General features: G+C 45.8%; 1 protein-coding gene across 2 annotated transcripts in view; it reads right to left on the minus strand.

Moving 5' to 3' along the window:
* Positions 1-15,378, minus strand: part of Hrs (Hepatocyte growth factor regulated tyrosine kinase substrate) — a 34,036-nt gene extending 18,658 nt beyond the window's left edge. Inside the window, exons 1-9 of one of the 2 annotated variants that reach the window (XM_050176697.2) lie at positions 15,157-15,378; positions 14,529-14,613; positions 14,338-14,413; positions 14,109-14,201; positions 12,359-12,482; positions 11,498-11,619; positions 10,259-10,383; positions 4,998-5,079; positions 1,612-1,713 (exon numbers count right to left, since the gene is read on the minus strand). In XM_050176697.2, the coding sequence (XP_050032654.1) occupies positions 1,612-1,713; positions 4,998-5,079; positions 10,259-10,383; positions 11,498-11,619; positions 12,359-12,482; positions 14,109-14,201; positions 14,338-14,413; positions 14,529-14,613; positions 15,157-15,196 (849 nt within the window). In that variant the 5' untranslated portion in view covers positions 15,197-15,378. The remainder of the gene's footprint in view (positions 1-1,611; positions 1,714-4,997; positions 5,080-10,258; positions 10,384-11,497; positions 11,620-12,358; positions 12,483-14,108; positions 14,202-14,337; positions 14,414-14,528; positions 14,614-15,156) is intronic. The other variant, XM_050176698.2, reaches the window with a different exon arrangement.
* Positions 15,379-15,513: the final 135 nt, after the last annotated feature.

Here is a 15,513-nt window from a genome sequence, read left to right on the forward strand (position 1 = left end):
AATCACGCCTCTACAGTGCAAAAAAAAAACTAGGGGATACTTAGGCATTGGCAGCTTCCAATTTAAAAAAAAGAAAGAAAAAGCAGCCTGGAAGCTATTTTCAACATTTACGTGTCCTACACCCCCTTCCCTCCCAGCCACTGACATTGCGACTAATAAGGCCTGCGCTCTTGGCAGAGCTGCAAAAAATGAATTTCACTACTCTAAATCTGAGGATGATAAATATGCGAGTGTTACTCTTTTTTTTTTTCGCCAACCACTCTGTTATTTCCACTACCACAGAAAGTGCACACAAAAGTAAAACAAGCCATTTGGTTGAATGTGCGTAAGATTGAGGGATAGAGATATGGTAGTAAAAGGTATGGTTCAAATGCAGGTAAGTGATGTTCTAGGTGAGATTAGAGGAACAAGTAGATATAGGCAGTGCATGCAACGTGCAGAAGAGATAATCATCCACCAGTGTAAGAAAACTGGTGCCAGAGGAAGGAAAACATGCAGTTGGACAGCAGATGATGAGACGAAATGACAGTAAAAAAATATCGGCAGGCGTAAGATGAGTTCGGTAGATACATGACAGGAATAGTTGGAGATTGCTGGGAAAGGTCTTCGGCCTGCAGGGGACTCGGATTATTATTATTATTATTATTATATTTAGCAACAGTGATCTTGCCATGCCGCTGTAATATTCAGGTGTTAGGGTCGTGGAGGCTGTCACACATGTATGCAGAAGTCTTCTCCCTTAAAAAAAAAGCTTTGAAGTGTCCCCAAGTCACTTAACCCTCATTTTTGATTACTACTTGTTCTTGCTCCTACCCTCTCCTGACACTCCTACTACAAGTACGACTTGTTACTGTACTACTACAATGACAACTTGCTGGTACTTCTACTACTAACTACTTACAGATGATACTAGTACTACGACTCTGCTCTTAGTACTGCTTACCCCTTGATGCTATTACTGCCCCTATGATTACCTCGTGCTACTCCCACTACTGCTGCTACTACTGCTTACCCCTTGATGCTATTACTGCCCCTATGATTACCTCGTACTACTCCCACTCTTACTACTACTACTACTACTACTGCCCCGGCACGCACTCCAAACCCGTCCCTAACTATTCCCAGTCCCGCAACTAGCACAACGCAATCCCGCAACTCTTCATCATTCTGCTCACCCACTACTCCAACCACTCCCCTACATCCAACTCTTGCTACAGTACTGCTAGTAGCCCCCTACTACTTCTGCTTCCACTATGATTACCTCGTACTACTCCCACTCTTACTACTACTGCCCCGGCACTACAACCCCATCACTAACTATTCCCAGTCCCGTAACTAGCACAGCGCAATCCCGCAACTCTTCATCATTCTGCTCACCCACTACTCCAACCACTTCCCTACATCCAACTCCTGCTACAGTACTGCTAGTAGCCCCCTACTACTTCTGCTTCCACAGTTAACTTACCCAGCACTTTTACTACTTGCTGCTGCTACTTCGCCACAACTCATACTGCTGCCACTACAGCCAGCTCCTGCTCCTAGCGTTCTTTCACGACTACTACTACCGCCACCACCACCACATGTCCTATTGCTGCTGCCACAACTACTCACAGTGGAACGCTGGTTGGTTTCCACTTCACTCTTGGAGAGTGCCAGCGCCAGCTGAAGCTCTTCCTCCTCCTGCAATTCCTGCTCAGATTTGCCACCGGCAGGCTGCGGCATATAAAAGAAAGAGCTCGTCTTACTTTATGCCGAGGAGATCCGAGGGCCACAGCAGACAGTTTGCGCAAACATGTCCTAGAAGCCAACTTATTTGTGACCTAGGCGTACAATAAATGTGAGTAAAATGATGCCAGCAGGAAAAGAAAAAAAAGAAAGGAGAGCTAGACGCTTGTGTGAATATTCAAAACTTTTGAATAATGAATCGAATAGTGCCCTATTCGATTCAGTCTTCGAATTAAGTACGAATATTTTTCATATGGTTTTGGATAATTCATAACATCAACTGTACACAATAAGATATAAAATTGGACCAAAAATATGACAAATTTCATCCCCACAGGCATAGTAAGGCATAAAACACGAGAACTTAGGTAGTGGAGCAGGCTATGTGGCTTATAGAGCCTGACCTTTTACCGGCTATACAGCGATCATTTTATTTCTCTGAAAAATCTTGCGTATGCGTATGAGCCGCTTATTTGTTCCGAGTTCTCTATTTGTGCTTCTAATAAAAAAAACAATGCTTCATAATGTGCACTGTAATGACAGATACTTGCTTATGTTATAAATACTAAGGTGTGAACATTGCTTTGTATTAAACGTGAAAACGGCTGCTCACTACTTTAGAACTATTAGAAAAGTATTCCATATTCTATTCGACTCTGGCACTATTCAATTCATACAGCAGAACCTCGTTAGTACAACCCTGTTTTGTGCAATTTCCCGGCACCAATGTTCGCGACTGAGAACACAAAAAAATGCCCCAATGCAATTACACTTCTTTTTTTTACCAGTTGATACGTCCCCGGAAAACACTTTCGGCACCATCGTTCCGTACATTGCCAAACTGCGATTGTATATGTTTTTTGGCCCCTCGATCTCATATGACCAAGAAAAGGCCTGAGGCACAAGTGATAGAGAGCAGTAGACGCCCACCTATGTCACCGGAAAATGCTGGTACGCACTCACTCTTCTGGTACCAGCAAACCTCCCTGCGGGTCATTGCACGTCGCAATCACAGCTATTGCTGCCAACCCTACCGCGATAAGAATCTTTACCTGCCTGTTTCACAGCACGTGCCACGCCGCGATAGAGTCACCCGAACAGACTTCTTGCGTGAAAGGTAGGCAATCGCAGAGAGTGGACTATGTGAAATATTTTCTTATAGAGGGCTGTATGTATAACCAAATGGAGCATAACAATGAAGCCTCAAGGCAGTGATCGCACGGCTTTGCAGTGACCAACTGCGCGTCTTAGCACAATGTTTCCCTTTCGTACCGTGCCGTGAGCTTTAGGCCGCAGCATGTGATCACTTGACGGCACACAAGCAACCGTTGCTGCAAGGGCACTCTCAGAGCTATCAAAAAATAATTTCGTTATAGCTAGAGACTTTGATGCCTACGACGGCGACTTGTAATGTCTCGTTGTGACAATTCAATGTTTTTTCTTCTTCTTCTTGGATGTTTCAATATAATTATTTCATAAGTTGCATCGCTCTGCATGCTCATAGGTCTTCTCAGTGAGAAATTTCACAGCTTGGTGCTACACAAGCATGAGCATATGCCATGCCTTTTTTAATGCGTTTTTTACCGTTCCCTTTCCATTACAGTGAACTTGCCAGTATCTAGCATCAAGAAGATCATAGACCAAAGCTTCATGACATTATCCGGGCAGTACGAGTGGGCAAGCGCCTTAGTGCGCATTTTCTGCTGCTCACCAAACATCGCAGCCCCGATGCTGTATCAGAAATCTTCCTCACGGAAGTGCTTGCAGCACACCCGAGTTGTAGCCGATGGCTGCTTGCCGGTTCTAAGTTTTGCGATTCAAGCTTCACGCAGCTTCTTGTTCTGCGGGAACGGATGAAGGCTGACACCTGGCTCTGTTGTGTGCGTCCGGCACTGCGGCACCGAGCAGTAGCCTACCATGTTGGACGCCTTCAAAGGCAGCCACTATCTATTGTAGGGCTTTCAAGTGTTGTCAGGCACACACTCAAAGTGGGAGAACTTCCTCACTTAATCACAACCGCAGCGCAGGTGGGACTTTAAACTTTCGTTCTTGGCTCGCTTCGGCGCTTCCAAAGCAGCCGACGCGGCCGCTGCGTCCACGTGGTCCCACATACCACGTCACGCCGACGGGGGCGCCAGCTTTTCCAGTGGTGGAGCTCACCCCCAATAGGAAAACAATGCACATCTCTGACCGCTCGGGCTCCATCACCTGAGTGAGTGTCGTGTTGCAACGATTTGTGCAATGCTTTGCATTACATAGATGTCTACCACAGCCGAGGAGGAGAAATAAACTTTTATTGTACAACCAGCACTTTATGATGGCTGGGCCTAAGCCTCCCATGAGGGGACGTCGAGGGCTTGCCTCGCCACCGCTTCACGAGCGTGCTGGGTCACCCAGGTTTGGTCGTCGGTGGAGTCTGAACTTTTTTAGTGACTTCGGTTCGCACATTTTTCCAGTTAGTACGAATTTTTTCATTTTTTCCCCAGAATGTATGAACGAGGTTCTACTGCATCCGATTCGGTCTCAATATACTATTATTTGCGCACCCTTAACAACAACCTGACACTCGCATACTAAACACCATGTGCTGCAGAAACCACGGTGGGTATGGGGTGTGATGCATAAACGCAAACTGAGCCTGTGCAGCAGGTCATGAACCTGAAGCTGGCTCTAGCCAGTTTGAGCCCATTGAGAACAAAATAAAAATAAAGTAAGAACAAGGAAAGAATGCAGAAGGAAGTGTGACACGTTGATCTGCTGCTACGCAGAGCATCGCGGCATGCTGGCAGAGGCATGCATCTTGCAATGCAGAAAGAACAGAAAGAAGATATGGCAACTATTGAAACCAACCATCAAACCGCCACTCTACTTGTATGCAGAAGGCACTTTCGTCACTCTTGATGCTGTTGTTGCTGCTGCAGTTAAGACTGCTTTTGCGGTTTTCAGTTTGAGTTTCTGTCATACTTTTGTACATAAAACCCTTTTGCATTATCATCATGAGGATCCAGTTGTAAGAAAGTGATGTGCGAGTGTCTTCCTAAGTCTGTGTCGACCTTGGCGCTACACAGTCTGGTGTCACTCAAGTGGTGAAGGACACTTCTTCACATCTTATCACTCAGTCAACGCCTAAATGTGTTTGGGAAATATGTCGCAGGAGGTTATTTACGGAGCAGTAACCCTTTGCAGCCAAGACATTTTGCAACTACATTAGAACTACCCTAGGATTTGGTCCCCTTTAGGGAATGTGTTGCCAAGACTAGAGTGCCACTTACCGCGGAGGAGGTCTGGCTCGGCGAGGACTGCTCGGAACCGCTTCCTTTTTGAGATACCTTAGCCGGCTGACCCTTGCTTGCGCTGTCGGGAAGAGCAGAGGAATCCATGAAACTCAATTTAGGGATAAAGCATAAGAGTACCAGTTGATGCTCATTATAAAAAAAAATTTCGTTGTAACATAAATCGTCTTGTGTTATAACATTACAACACGGAAGTGCCTTTGCTATATCCAGTAGTAACTATTGGCATACTATATCAGCTGCCTGCTGATATTGACATGAAACATTTTAGATTTACTATGTTAGTACATGCGATAATTCTTTATATTGAGGTTCGACTATGTATAAGCGATCTACACTACATGCTCTAAGAAAGCACATTATGGGAACTAGTACTCTTATTCTTGAAACAATGCAGTGAAGCCTCATTACCAAGAGCATGACATTTTATTTATTAAGATACTGCAATCTTTTACGAGGTCTTAGCAGGGTGGGAACATACAAGTACATTCATACAAACATACAGTTCAAGCAATCATGCCGACGCTTGAATTCTAAATGGCAAAAGAACAGAATGCATGAAGAAAGGAGCAAATAAACTATGTGCGGTTGAGTCATGATTGCAGGTGCGCCTGAAAACGGGATAAAGAATTTTGTGTAACGACTTCATCAGGAACAAAGACATTAACAAACTTTTTAGTTTCCCCCTGCTGATTGCTTACAATTCCAATGTAAAAATAGTTTCAGTACTACGAACTTCAAAATACCGAACTTTTCTGAATAACAATCCTCATTAACAATGTCCTCAGTACCACAAAATATATTTGTTTTTTAATTTTGATTTAACTTTAAATTAATAATTAATTTCAACCACCTGAGTTTATCCAACATGCACCTAAGTACACAAGGCATTTTTTTGCAATGCGCCCCCATCGAAATGTGGCTGCCGTGGCCAGAAATTGTATGCACAGCCTCGTGCTTTGTCACAGAATGCCACATCTAGCGAGACATCATGGCAGGTACATACTTGCATCAAGAGATGCTAGGGCGGCTGTACACAAATGTCATAATAAGAATGGTGCTAGGCAGTTTGTTACATAAGGCACCCAACGGTCACAACTGGTTGCATGATGGCAATGGACACGACTGACCTTGGATTACCCAGTGCTCTCTCAAAGGGGCATTGCACCACCTTTTCTTTCTTTAGCACAGTTAAGAAGAATGTTTGCAATCCCTAGACAACGCCTACCAGGAGGCCTGCGAGCCAAATGCAGTCGACTCTCGTTACAACAGACCCTGACAATCCGACAAAAAATGAACTGTTTTATCCAAAGTCCGTGATATCCGAAACGCCTCACTTCCAAAACTTTGGTCATGATGTGTAACAAAGTTATTGCAAAGAGTGAGTGACGAACGTTTAAAGTAACAAAAACAAACAAAAAAGAAGTTGCAGTTTCACCAGAGAGGCGAAGCATCGATTGCCATAGCATATTAGTAGACAGCTATGCGAAGTAAGGATAGTAGCTTTATCGGCCGTATAAAGTTGCAAACATTTGCTTACTAGCTAAATTAACAAGCACAGTGTCACGCGCACACAGGTAAACATAAACCCACCTCCCTCAATGACGGCAGAAAGTTGCTGTCAAAACGTTGGGAGTGAGGAAGTGCAGCAGCAGTAGTGAGCGAATTGACCTTCGTGCTGTCTCTCACTTCAACACGAACTAAACATTGAAAACACTTTGCATACGAAGCTACTGGCACTGGGTGCACTTTGTCCACATTGCAGATCACTTTCAAGATATGCCGCCCATACGGCCGTGCCATAAGCTGCAGCAGCAGCCAAAGTAGAACCGCCCCCTCTTCCTCGCCTCCCCTAGTGCCTAATGCGCGAAAGAAGACCGCATGCTGCCGCCCCCCCTTCCTCCCTTGTGCAAGTGATACTGAGATGCAATCATCGGCTGACCCTCGCCAGTCAGTTGTAAGCCCGTGTAGACACGGTGAAAGACCGTTTTATACGCCCAATTTTGACAAAAATTGCCACTAATTTCATCCGCTGCAGCCGAGTAAAGCGAACTTCATTGCATTAATAAGATAGGTAGAGCAAACTAAAGTTGAAATATGGTTCGTTATATCCGAAAGGTCCGTTGTAATGAGCGTAGACTGTATAATTCCAGTGCCTTCACGTTGAAGACCCCAATCTCTCGTAAAACGTTGCTCAATCGCTCCAGCAGGTTTCGAGGTCCACTCTGCCGTGCACCATGTATGACGTCATAAACCAGTGAGACAGCCAGACAGCACAGCCACAGACAGCAGCCGTTGGGCGATTGTGATCGCGATTTACTCCCGAGCGAAAGGCCTTGCACTCCAACCTATCGGCAAATGTGGAAGCGACACTTGCAAACGCTTCCCACCTGTCCCGTCACCACTCGTTTGTCACTCAATGAAACGTTTGTTGGGCCAGTTGGTTCGTAATGCCTAGGAAAAAAGGTAATGCGTAAGACAGACAAGGGTGGGAGGATAGACACACGGTCTAGCCCTTTGTCGGTGTCCAGCACTTTCGTCAGATGCCAGCCTTGAAGGGTGGTTAAAAGAAGTGCACTACTAAAGAACGAAAAGGAAGAAAGGGGGCAAATGAATTGACATCAGCATCGCCCCAGATGAGAGAAAACATTGCATTGAAGGGGGATGGGGGAAAACAAACATTCTTCTCTTTATATCTCCTGCTGTGTTACGAGTTCTTGTCTGGCTCCCGCACGATGCCACAGGTGGCACTCATCTGTATACATATAGCATGCGCCACTAACAAACAAGGGAGTATGGCTGTTTGGTTTTGGTTGGAGACACTTCCTTTGGGTTGCATGCGCACGACTGGGCTTACCAGCTCGGCACAAGGCCTCCGCCATTATTAGGATCGTTCCCAAAATTTTAAAGTGAACGTACATATTCAATGAAAGGCATCACACTCACTTCAATGCATTCTCAGTTTTGAAGTAAAGGTGTCACAGGGCACCCCTTGAATGCCGAAATGACAACGCGCAGGCGTGTGGCATCCTGAACCAACCAAGAACGCAAGGGATGTCCCTAGTAGGGTGCAAAACCAGGGACTTTACACTGGATAGTGCAACTCCCATGGCCACTAGATCCAGTGCACCAGTTTCCTGCTCATCACCATGGCCCACCGAGCGAGAACCTGACCAAGTGATAACAATGTGCATCGACTTTGGCAGCCTTGGTGCCACGAGGTAACATGCGAGGCTTTATTGGCCAGTTCCTGCTCCCAAGCTCGCATACCACACAACATCTGTGGTGAAAGGGGTGTTCCACATCTGCTGCCATGGCCATCAGTGGCGCAGGACAACAACTCCCAGGGCTGGTCCTGTATGCGTGTGCAAAACATCCAAGAAAGTGGAGAGAGTGGGAGCCGGGGTGTGATTAATGCGGGAGACATAGGTTGAGCTCCCACCGGCTACAAGGTGTATCTTCGTAAACTGTCATTTGTTTTTTGCTTGTTATACAGTGCAGTCCACTTATAACGATACCACATATAACGATATATCGGTTATAACGATGGGTCGACATGAGAGTGTCATATTATGCATTAGGTCTATGGGGAAAAAAACCATTTATAACGATAGGTTATTCACCGCATATCGGATATAACGATCAAAATTTTGCAGTCTGGACGGCGTTTTCCGTGCCAAATAATCGTAACGTTTGCGTTGCTTAGTTCCCTGAAACGAACGATGTCGAGACGAGGCGATGTTTACCTCCGTAAGTTCGTATCTGCCGCCATTACCGCGCAGCGCGTCTCGCCCCGCCCGCGCACGAGTAGGCGCAGCCAACGTTGGCGCAGCGCGCCACAAGATGGCGCTAGCTGCTTCATGCGCGTCGGCCACAGTCGCTCCGAAAGAGAGAGAAAGAAAAAAAGAAGCGACAAGCAAAGCGGCGCGGTGGCGCCCGTCCCGCGTCTCTCTTGCGATAGCAGGCTGACGCCACCGAAGCAGCGTGCAACCAACGGTTCAACCCAGTTCAAAGATGGCGCCGACAAAGCGCAAAGCTGTGTCGCTTGACACGAAGATGGATATTTTGCAGGACTGTCGATGCGGCTTCAAGGTGAGCGCCCTCGTGAAGAAGTATGAGCTCGTCCAGTTAACGATATCAACCATCTTGAAAACCGGGAGCACCGCGATTGTGAAGGCAGGAGCTATCAGCGGCCATTCCGATCAGCGGAAAAGGGGCTAGAGACCCTTTGTACGCCGATGTTGAAGAGGCGCTTTACCAGTGGTTCATCACCAATGGCTTAAAGAAGGCGGGCTTTGTGCGTAAGGACGAACTTCCCCAACCCGCTGAGACCGACCCTGTGGAAGTCGCTGACATAACCGAGCTCTGGGAGCTCGTTCCTACTGGTGACACAGGTGGTGTGTCGAAGGAGGAGTTTTTGACTGCAGACAGTGCTGCCTCGTTCTGCGATGAGGTCACCGACGAGGCGATCGCCGAAGATGTGCTGTCTCGACAGACGCAAAGTTGTGCGACGGTGGCGACGGCATCAGCGACAGTGACGAGATCGACAGTGGCTCCTTGACCCCGGCCACGATGTCCACGCAAAGTGCACTGTCGTCGATCGACTCCTTCATTGATTTTATGCATGCTAAAGGATTGCCGCCAGTGTTCGCGCAGCAGCTGGAATCCATGCACACCGCGGTTGTGAAGCTGAAGCTGCCGCAAAAGCAAGTGCAGATTTCAGACTATTTCGGCGCGCCTAATCCTTGACACGGTCATTGGTGCTAGAAATAAAGTTTGTTTTTCACGGCCTACTGTATATACATCATCTATTCTTTAGAGCAAGTAGCGAATCCGAGTTCAGAGCTGCAAAGGTAAAGAGCGCAAACGCGTTTAATTTTTTTGGTAACTGCAGTCCAGATATAGCGATCATCGGTTATAACGATCATATTTTTCGTCTTTCTCGATATCGTTATAAGTGGACTGCACTGTACTATTCAGATATCAGCTAAAAGAAGCTGTTTCTTTTCCTTATGCTTTCCCCTGGCTTCATTACCTGCTGGCTTTGTGCGGTTGTAGCTATCTCGGCCCCACCGTGTCTAAGTTGTATGCATGCTCCGATGGCCCCAGTGTGTCCCAAGTTGCAGGAACGCTCGGATAGACCAGTTTGGGTGATCATAAATTGGCCCAGCAGTGAAGCACGGAAAGAAACAAAAACAAACAAAAAAGCCCACCCCCAACAAAAGGAGGACGGCACTCACGCAGACAGCTTCTCAAAGCAGGCCTCGCAGACGCGCACTTCTTTCTCGATGCCGAATCGAGGGATGGGCGCGTTTTGCGAGGAACACTTCTGGCAGAAGATCTGGCCACAGTTGCGGCAGTGGTGCTGCGGAACAAATGGGGATGCCAGTTTAGCACTAATGGTTTCAACAGGGCACACACTGAAGAAATGCAAAGCCAGAGCAACACAACCTCTCACAGGTTAGCCCTTTATATTCAACATTTATCATTTGTGGGGCTTTATGTCCCAAAATCTGCACAATGAGCCACAATAGCCACTGAAGGTTTTGACCGCCTGAAATTCTGTTAACGTGCTTGAAGACAAGTGTTCTTGTATTCAGCCCCTGCTTGTACAGCCACCAGAATGAATTCACGGCGAGCCACGGCAATGCATGCCTGTTAAACTGTGAACATTAACTTAATCAGAAAAAATACTGCAGGCACAATGAAGGGAGGCCCAGCATCCAATATTTTAAAGTTTGCCCAAAGTGCACCCCTTTTCAGAAATACTTAAGCATTCATTAATGATGGTCTACCTTTGGACGCAGCGCACGAGTAGCAGCAAACACAGAAAAGCAGAGACCAACAAGTAACGCATTGTTTTCATATCAGAGAGACTTTTGCAGCAGCTTTGCTGTTGCCAATTTGCTGTGAATAAACTTGTTCAAAATGAGTACCCCTCTGGCATATGGCGTCCTAACCGTCTAAGGGTCAATGACGTAAATATATGGCGCAGCGAACAAATCCAAAAATGGTCGATGCCGTATATTTACGGTGCTGTCTGTACGTTTAGAAAGCACGCCAATTTCCTAACTTTTTTTTTCCTGTCATGTGCGGCCACTATGTGGGAATAAAGGGAATTTTTTTCACGCACCTCCCTCTCTCGATTTTCGTTGCATGGTTTGTTTTAGCGCTAGTTCGCTCCCGCGCGACTATATACTACCGCTCACGCATTGGCGCCCTACCGGGCGGGAGGCGCTTTTGGCTTTGTACTGCGGGTGATTTTGGCTTCTTGCGCTTGCAAGAAGTCAAAAAACACCTTCCAACACCTTCGAACCTTTTTGTAATGAATTCCATTTTTTTTATTGACAAATTTGATGCAACAGTTGTACAATTGTAGCACCCACCCAAATTCATAAACTGTAAAAAAACAATTACGAGAGTTCGCAGGTATGCAAGTGTAGTTGGTCAAGACAATGAGTGATATAACAATTAGGCACCTTTCTCTGGACAAGCGAGAACTGAACGCGGCACCGATGACAGCAGTCGCCATCAGCCCACTCTGGCGCCTGGTCAGCCAAGAACATGGCATCGCTCTCTTTCAAGTATGGGAACTTGTACCCTGGATGAAAAACAAAATCATAAACTTGATCGTTTGCTCAACAGTACTTCGCAGTGCAAGCACGCAAATTGCAGGTAAAGGTTAACCATGGCAATAACCTGCCAATAACCAGAACAGCAAATGCTACTTGGCTAACCTAGTCATTTCTGAATGACACGCAGACTATGCACAGACATCAAAAAGAACCAAGGCTACCTCCAGGAGTGTGTATGACATGTATGACATTTTTTGCGAATTGGACGCTTCAACAACAAAATCCAATTTTTTCCAATCCAATTATGTCATTACATCCAGATATGCAGGGTTACTACAATTAGTTCAACCTGCTGCTTCAAATACCGAACTGTAAGCCAACCAAGAACAAGGGAAATCTGGAGAGCTCTCACAGTTTCTTTTACAAGCTACCCAGTTTTCTGCAAGTATCTAGTAATAAGTCTTTTTTTCTTAGCTTTCTCAGCTAGCTTTTCTCTCCTCACTAGTCTTCTTACTAATAGACAAACAGTAAAATATTTGACATATGGTGCTTGAAGCCCATATTTTCATAGTATTTTCGTTAGTAAAAGATGAAAAAGAAAGAAAAGAAACTTTCACCATCTTATCTCTCTGAAGCCAAATAACTCTCCAGAATTATTTGCTGGACCACTTCTAAAGTACAAAATAAAAATTAATTCTGCGCTAAGCAAACGAAAAGCAAATGATTCGGCAAAGCAAGCACAGCAATGTTGTGTCACTGCCTCACCTTCCATTTTCATCAGGTTCAATGTGTCCTGTACAGCCCTGTAGTTGGGATCGTTGCGAAATGCGTGGGCCCAGGCCTGAACCAGCTCCAGCACCTTGTCACGCACAGCCTCGTTGGTATTTGCCTGCAACACATCAAGGCCAGCAAGGAAAATCTTAAAAAAAAAAAAAAATCAAGTTCTTTATTTAGGTGCCGAAACTCCAATATGAGTATGAGGCACGCAGTAGTGGGGGGGAACTTTGGATTACACCTGACCACTTGGGCACTGGCATGATACTTCTGGCTATTTTTTTTTTTTGCATTAAATGAAGGTCTTAGACTTCTAAACCCTAGAAAAAAATAAGTGACAGGCCTCAGAGCATCGTAAGCTCCTTAATATATTACCTTTTCTACAGTCAATTTTGGTTTCCTTTCTGCTCTGTTGCGACTCGGTAGTATGCAATCATGTGGGACCAGGACATTGCAATGTTTTGACACTAGCCCCGGCTAGCTTGGTCAACTCATATCCTGCTACTCACTGTGAGGGCCGATGTAGCAGCATAGCGGATGACCCGAGCGAGCCGGAGCAAGTATAAAAACATTTCAATGTTCCGCTTCCATGTTACCGCATACTACAGAGCCATGACGTCACAACACAGTAGAAACGAAACCGAAACTGGCGGTAGCAAGGCTATTACATTGAATTATTTAGGGTGCTGCAAGGCTTGACCATATTTTTCCTGGGGTTTAATTTTACCAGACCTTCACTTAAAGCAAAAAAATAAAAAGAAGACTAGAAAATGTTGTGTCGGCACCCTTTTAATGTGCACCTAGAGCTAAGTACATGAGCGTTTCAATACATTTCACCCCCATCGAAGTGTGGCTGCTGCGGTTGGAGTCGAACCCACAGCCTATGGCAATGCCATAGCCACTGGGCCACCGCAGCAGCTGCAAGCGCTGAAGCAGACAACCTCACCGGAGAGATGGAAAAAAATTAATTACGGGCTTTGATGTCTAACAACAGTGTGTGCTTCCCCATATTTTTCCATTAAGAAGAGCACAATGAATGGATGATTGTGCAACATCAACTGAAGAGCTAAGGATAGCTGGAATGTCTTTCCACCTGTATTTCCATTATTGTACCCCATATCATAAGGGCGTGAAAATGAAATGCTAAATCTGTAAGAAATCTTATGGTGCAGCATCTCAAACACATACGCTAGGATCAAAATTAAAAGACAAGATGTTTGCAATCATTATTTTGTGTTCTACGAGCAACAACATCAATGTGCAACTCCTCCACCAATCTTTCTCTATGGCAACTGCGAAGCTACCAACAGCTTTCCCGTTTCACACAAATGTTTGTGATGCTTCGATTCACATTCCTGGGTAATAAAGTTTACATCACTGTTAAAATTTGTGTGTGTTGAATATGGACGTTCAATGGTGAGAACATCACTCTGTGTTCCTTTCGTCATGCTAAGTCAGGGGCAAACATGGGAGTGCTTTGCCACTTTCTCAAAGTCAGTATGTTTCCACCATAACAAAAAAATTCCCAACACCCTGCTCTGAATGCGACATCTTGTTTCCCAAACTGATCATGAGTAACGTCTATAAACTTGCCTATTTGTTCCGTGACTTGATCATCTGCATTTTGTTCACTTGTGTTAACTGCTGCACACTGGGGCTTCTTTCCCAAACATAAGCTTCCATAAAATTCCGAAGAATGCAAGTGGCACAATACTTTTAAGAAAGTTACTCGCACATTTACCTTTACAAGATCTCTCAGCTCTTCCATGAAAGGCTTGGTAGCGATTTCATTGTGAACGAGAGCCCCACAGTTCTTGACACAGGACTCTAGAACCTGCAAGCGACACACACAAGATCGCAACGTCACGCCTAATGCAGCTCTGGAAGGAGACAGCGACATCGGGAAACAAAAACAATCAGGCATGCAGCAAACTATGTGGAGGAAGTTTGGGCGGTGAGCCACAAATCACCTGCAGGGCAAATAGCGTCACGTGTGGGTTTCGGGTGTAAAGTCTTTTCTTGATTGCACTAACAGCGTACTTAGGTCTGCAACGAAAACAATGCTGACGTGAGTTTGCAACAAAGACCGTGTTTCGTGTTTGCATTTCTGATAAAACACTGCCAATCTCTTCAACCAGCACAACAACCTGTGAAAACTTACTGCACGTCGCCCTGACGAATGCAGTCGCAGATCTGGATGATAGAAGGCCAGTCAGGTTCCAACAGCAGATGGCTAGTCGCCTTGTCTGGAAGCAAGATGACAGGTCAACAACTAATCGCCTAACTACGTGCAACTTGTTGCATGCAAGCTATTGGACCGGCCGCTAGCTTCGTTCGTGCTGCAAGGACCGCGCTATCGTCAACAAACACTGCAAAGATTCCGACACTATGCGCTTGCGATAGCATAGGATGCGATCACATCAGAATGACGTCAGTGCATCAATGCACATGAAGTCATGAAGAGTAACTAGTTACACCCCAACGACGCAGACGCCAACAGAACACGAATTAAGGGAGCCACGACGTGGTCGTAACACTGCGAATGAACGGAGATACGGGGGCGTTCCGCAGTGATCTAAAAATGTCAGCGATGATGGCCCCAAAGCGCGAACACCGATAAACCGAAGGCTTGGCTGCGTCTTCGCGACAGAGAGGATAGATCGTGCTGAACTAGCAGCTCTGGACGTCTGACGTCATCGCACTGTGACAGGGTGGTTGAGTGAGAACGACACAAAGAAAAGGAAAACACAAAGCATGTAACTGTAAAGCGAAGCCACAGGCGAACTTACCCAACAGCTTGTCGAACGCCGCTGTGGACCAGCTGAACATATCGCCGATTTCGCGGGCGCTAATGGTTGGGCGGCTCGACGAAACAATGTAGAAGTGTGCTTTTTTCTACAAGTCTGAGCTCGCCTCCAAGCGACCCGAAGTGCCGAATAAATATCACTTTTTTTCTTCGCTTGCAGGACGCTGCAAGCGGCTGCAATGCAATCAGGTGACAGCAAATGGCCTCTAACCGGAAAACGGAGCTTTTTCCTGTTTCCTCCTCCCACAAACCGTCGCGATACCTAGCGAGTTACAACGTTAATCTAAAGCTAAACCATATTTAGTGCACTTAAATGTTAAAAGTCACATTGGTATATATA

The sequence above is a fragment of the Dermacentor andersoni genome, chromosome 8, assembly GCF_023375885.2.
Source record: "Dermacentor andersoni chromosome 8, qqDerAnde1_hic_scaffold, whole genome shotgun sequence".
NCBI lineage: Eukaryota > Metazoa > Arthropoda > Arachnida > Ixodida > Ixodidae > Dermacentor > Dermacentor andersoni.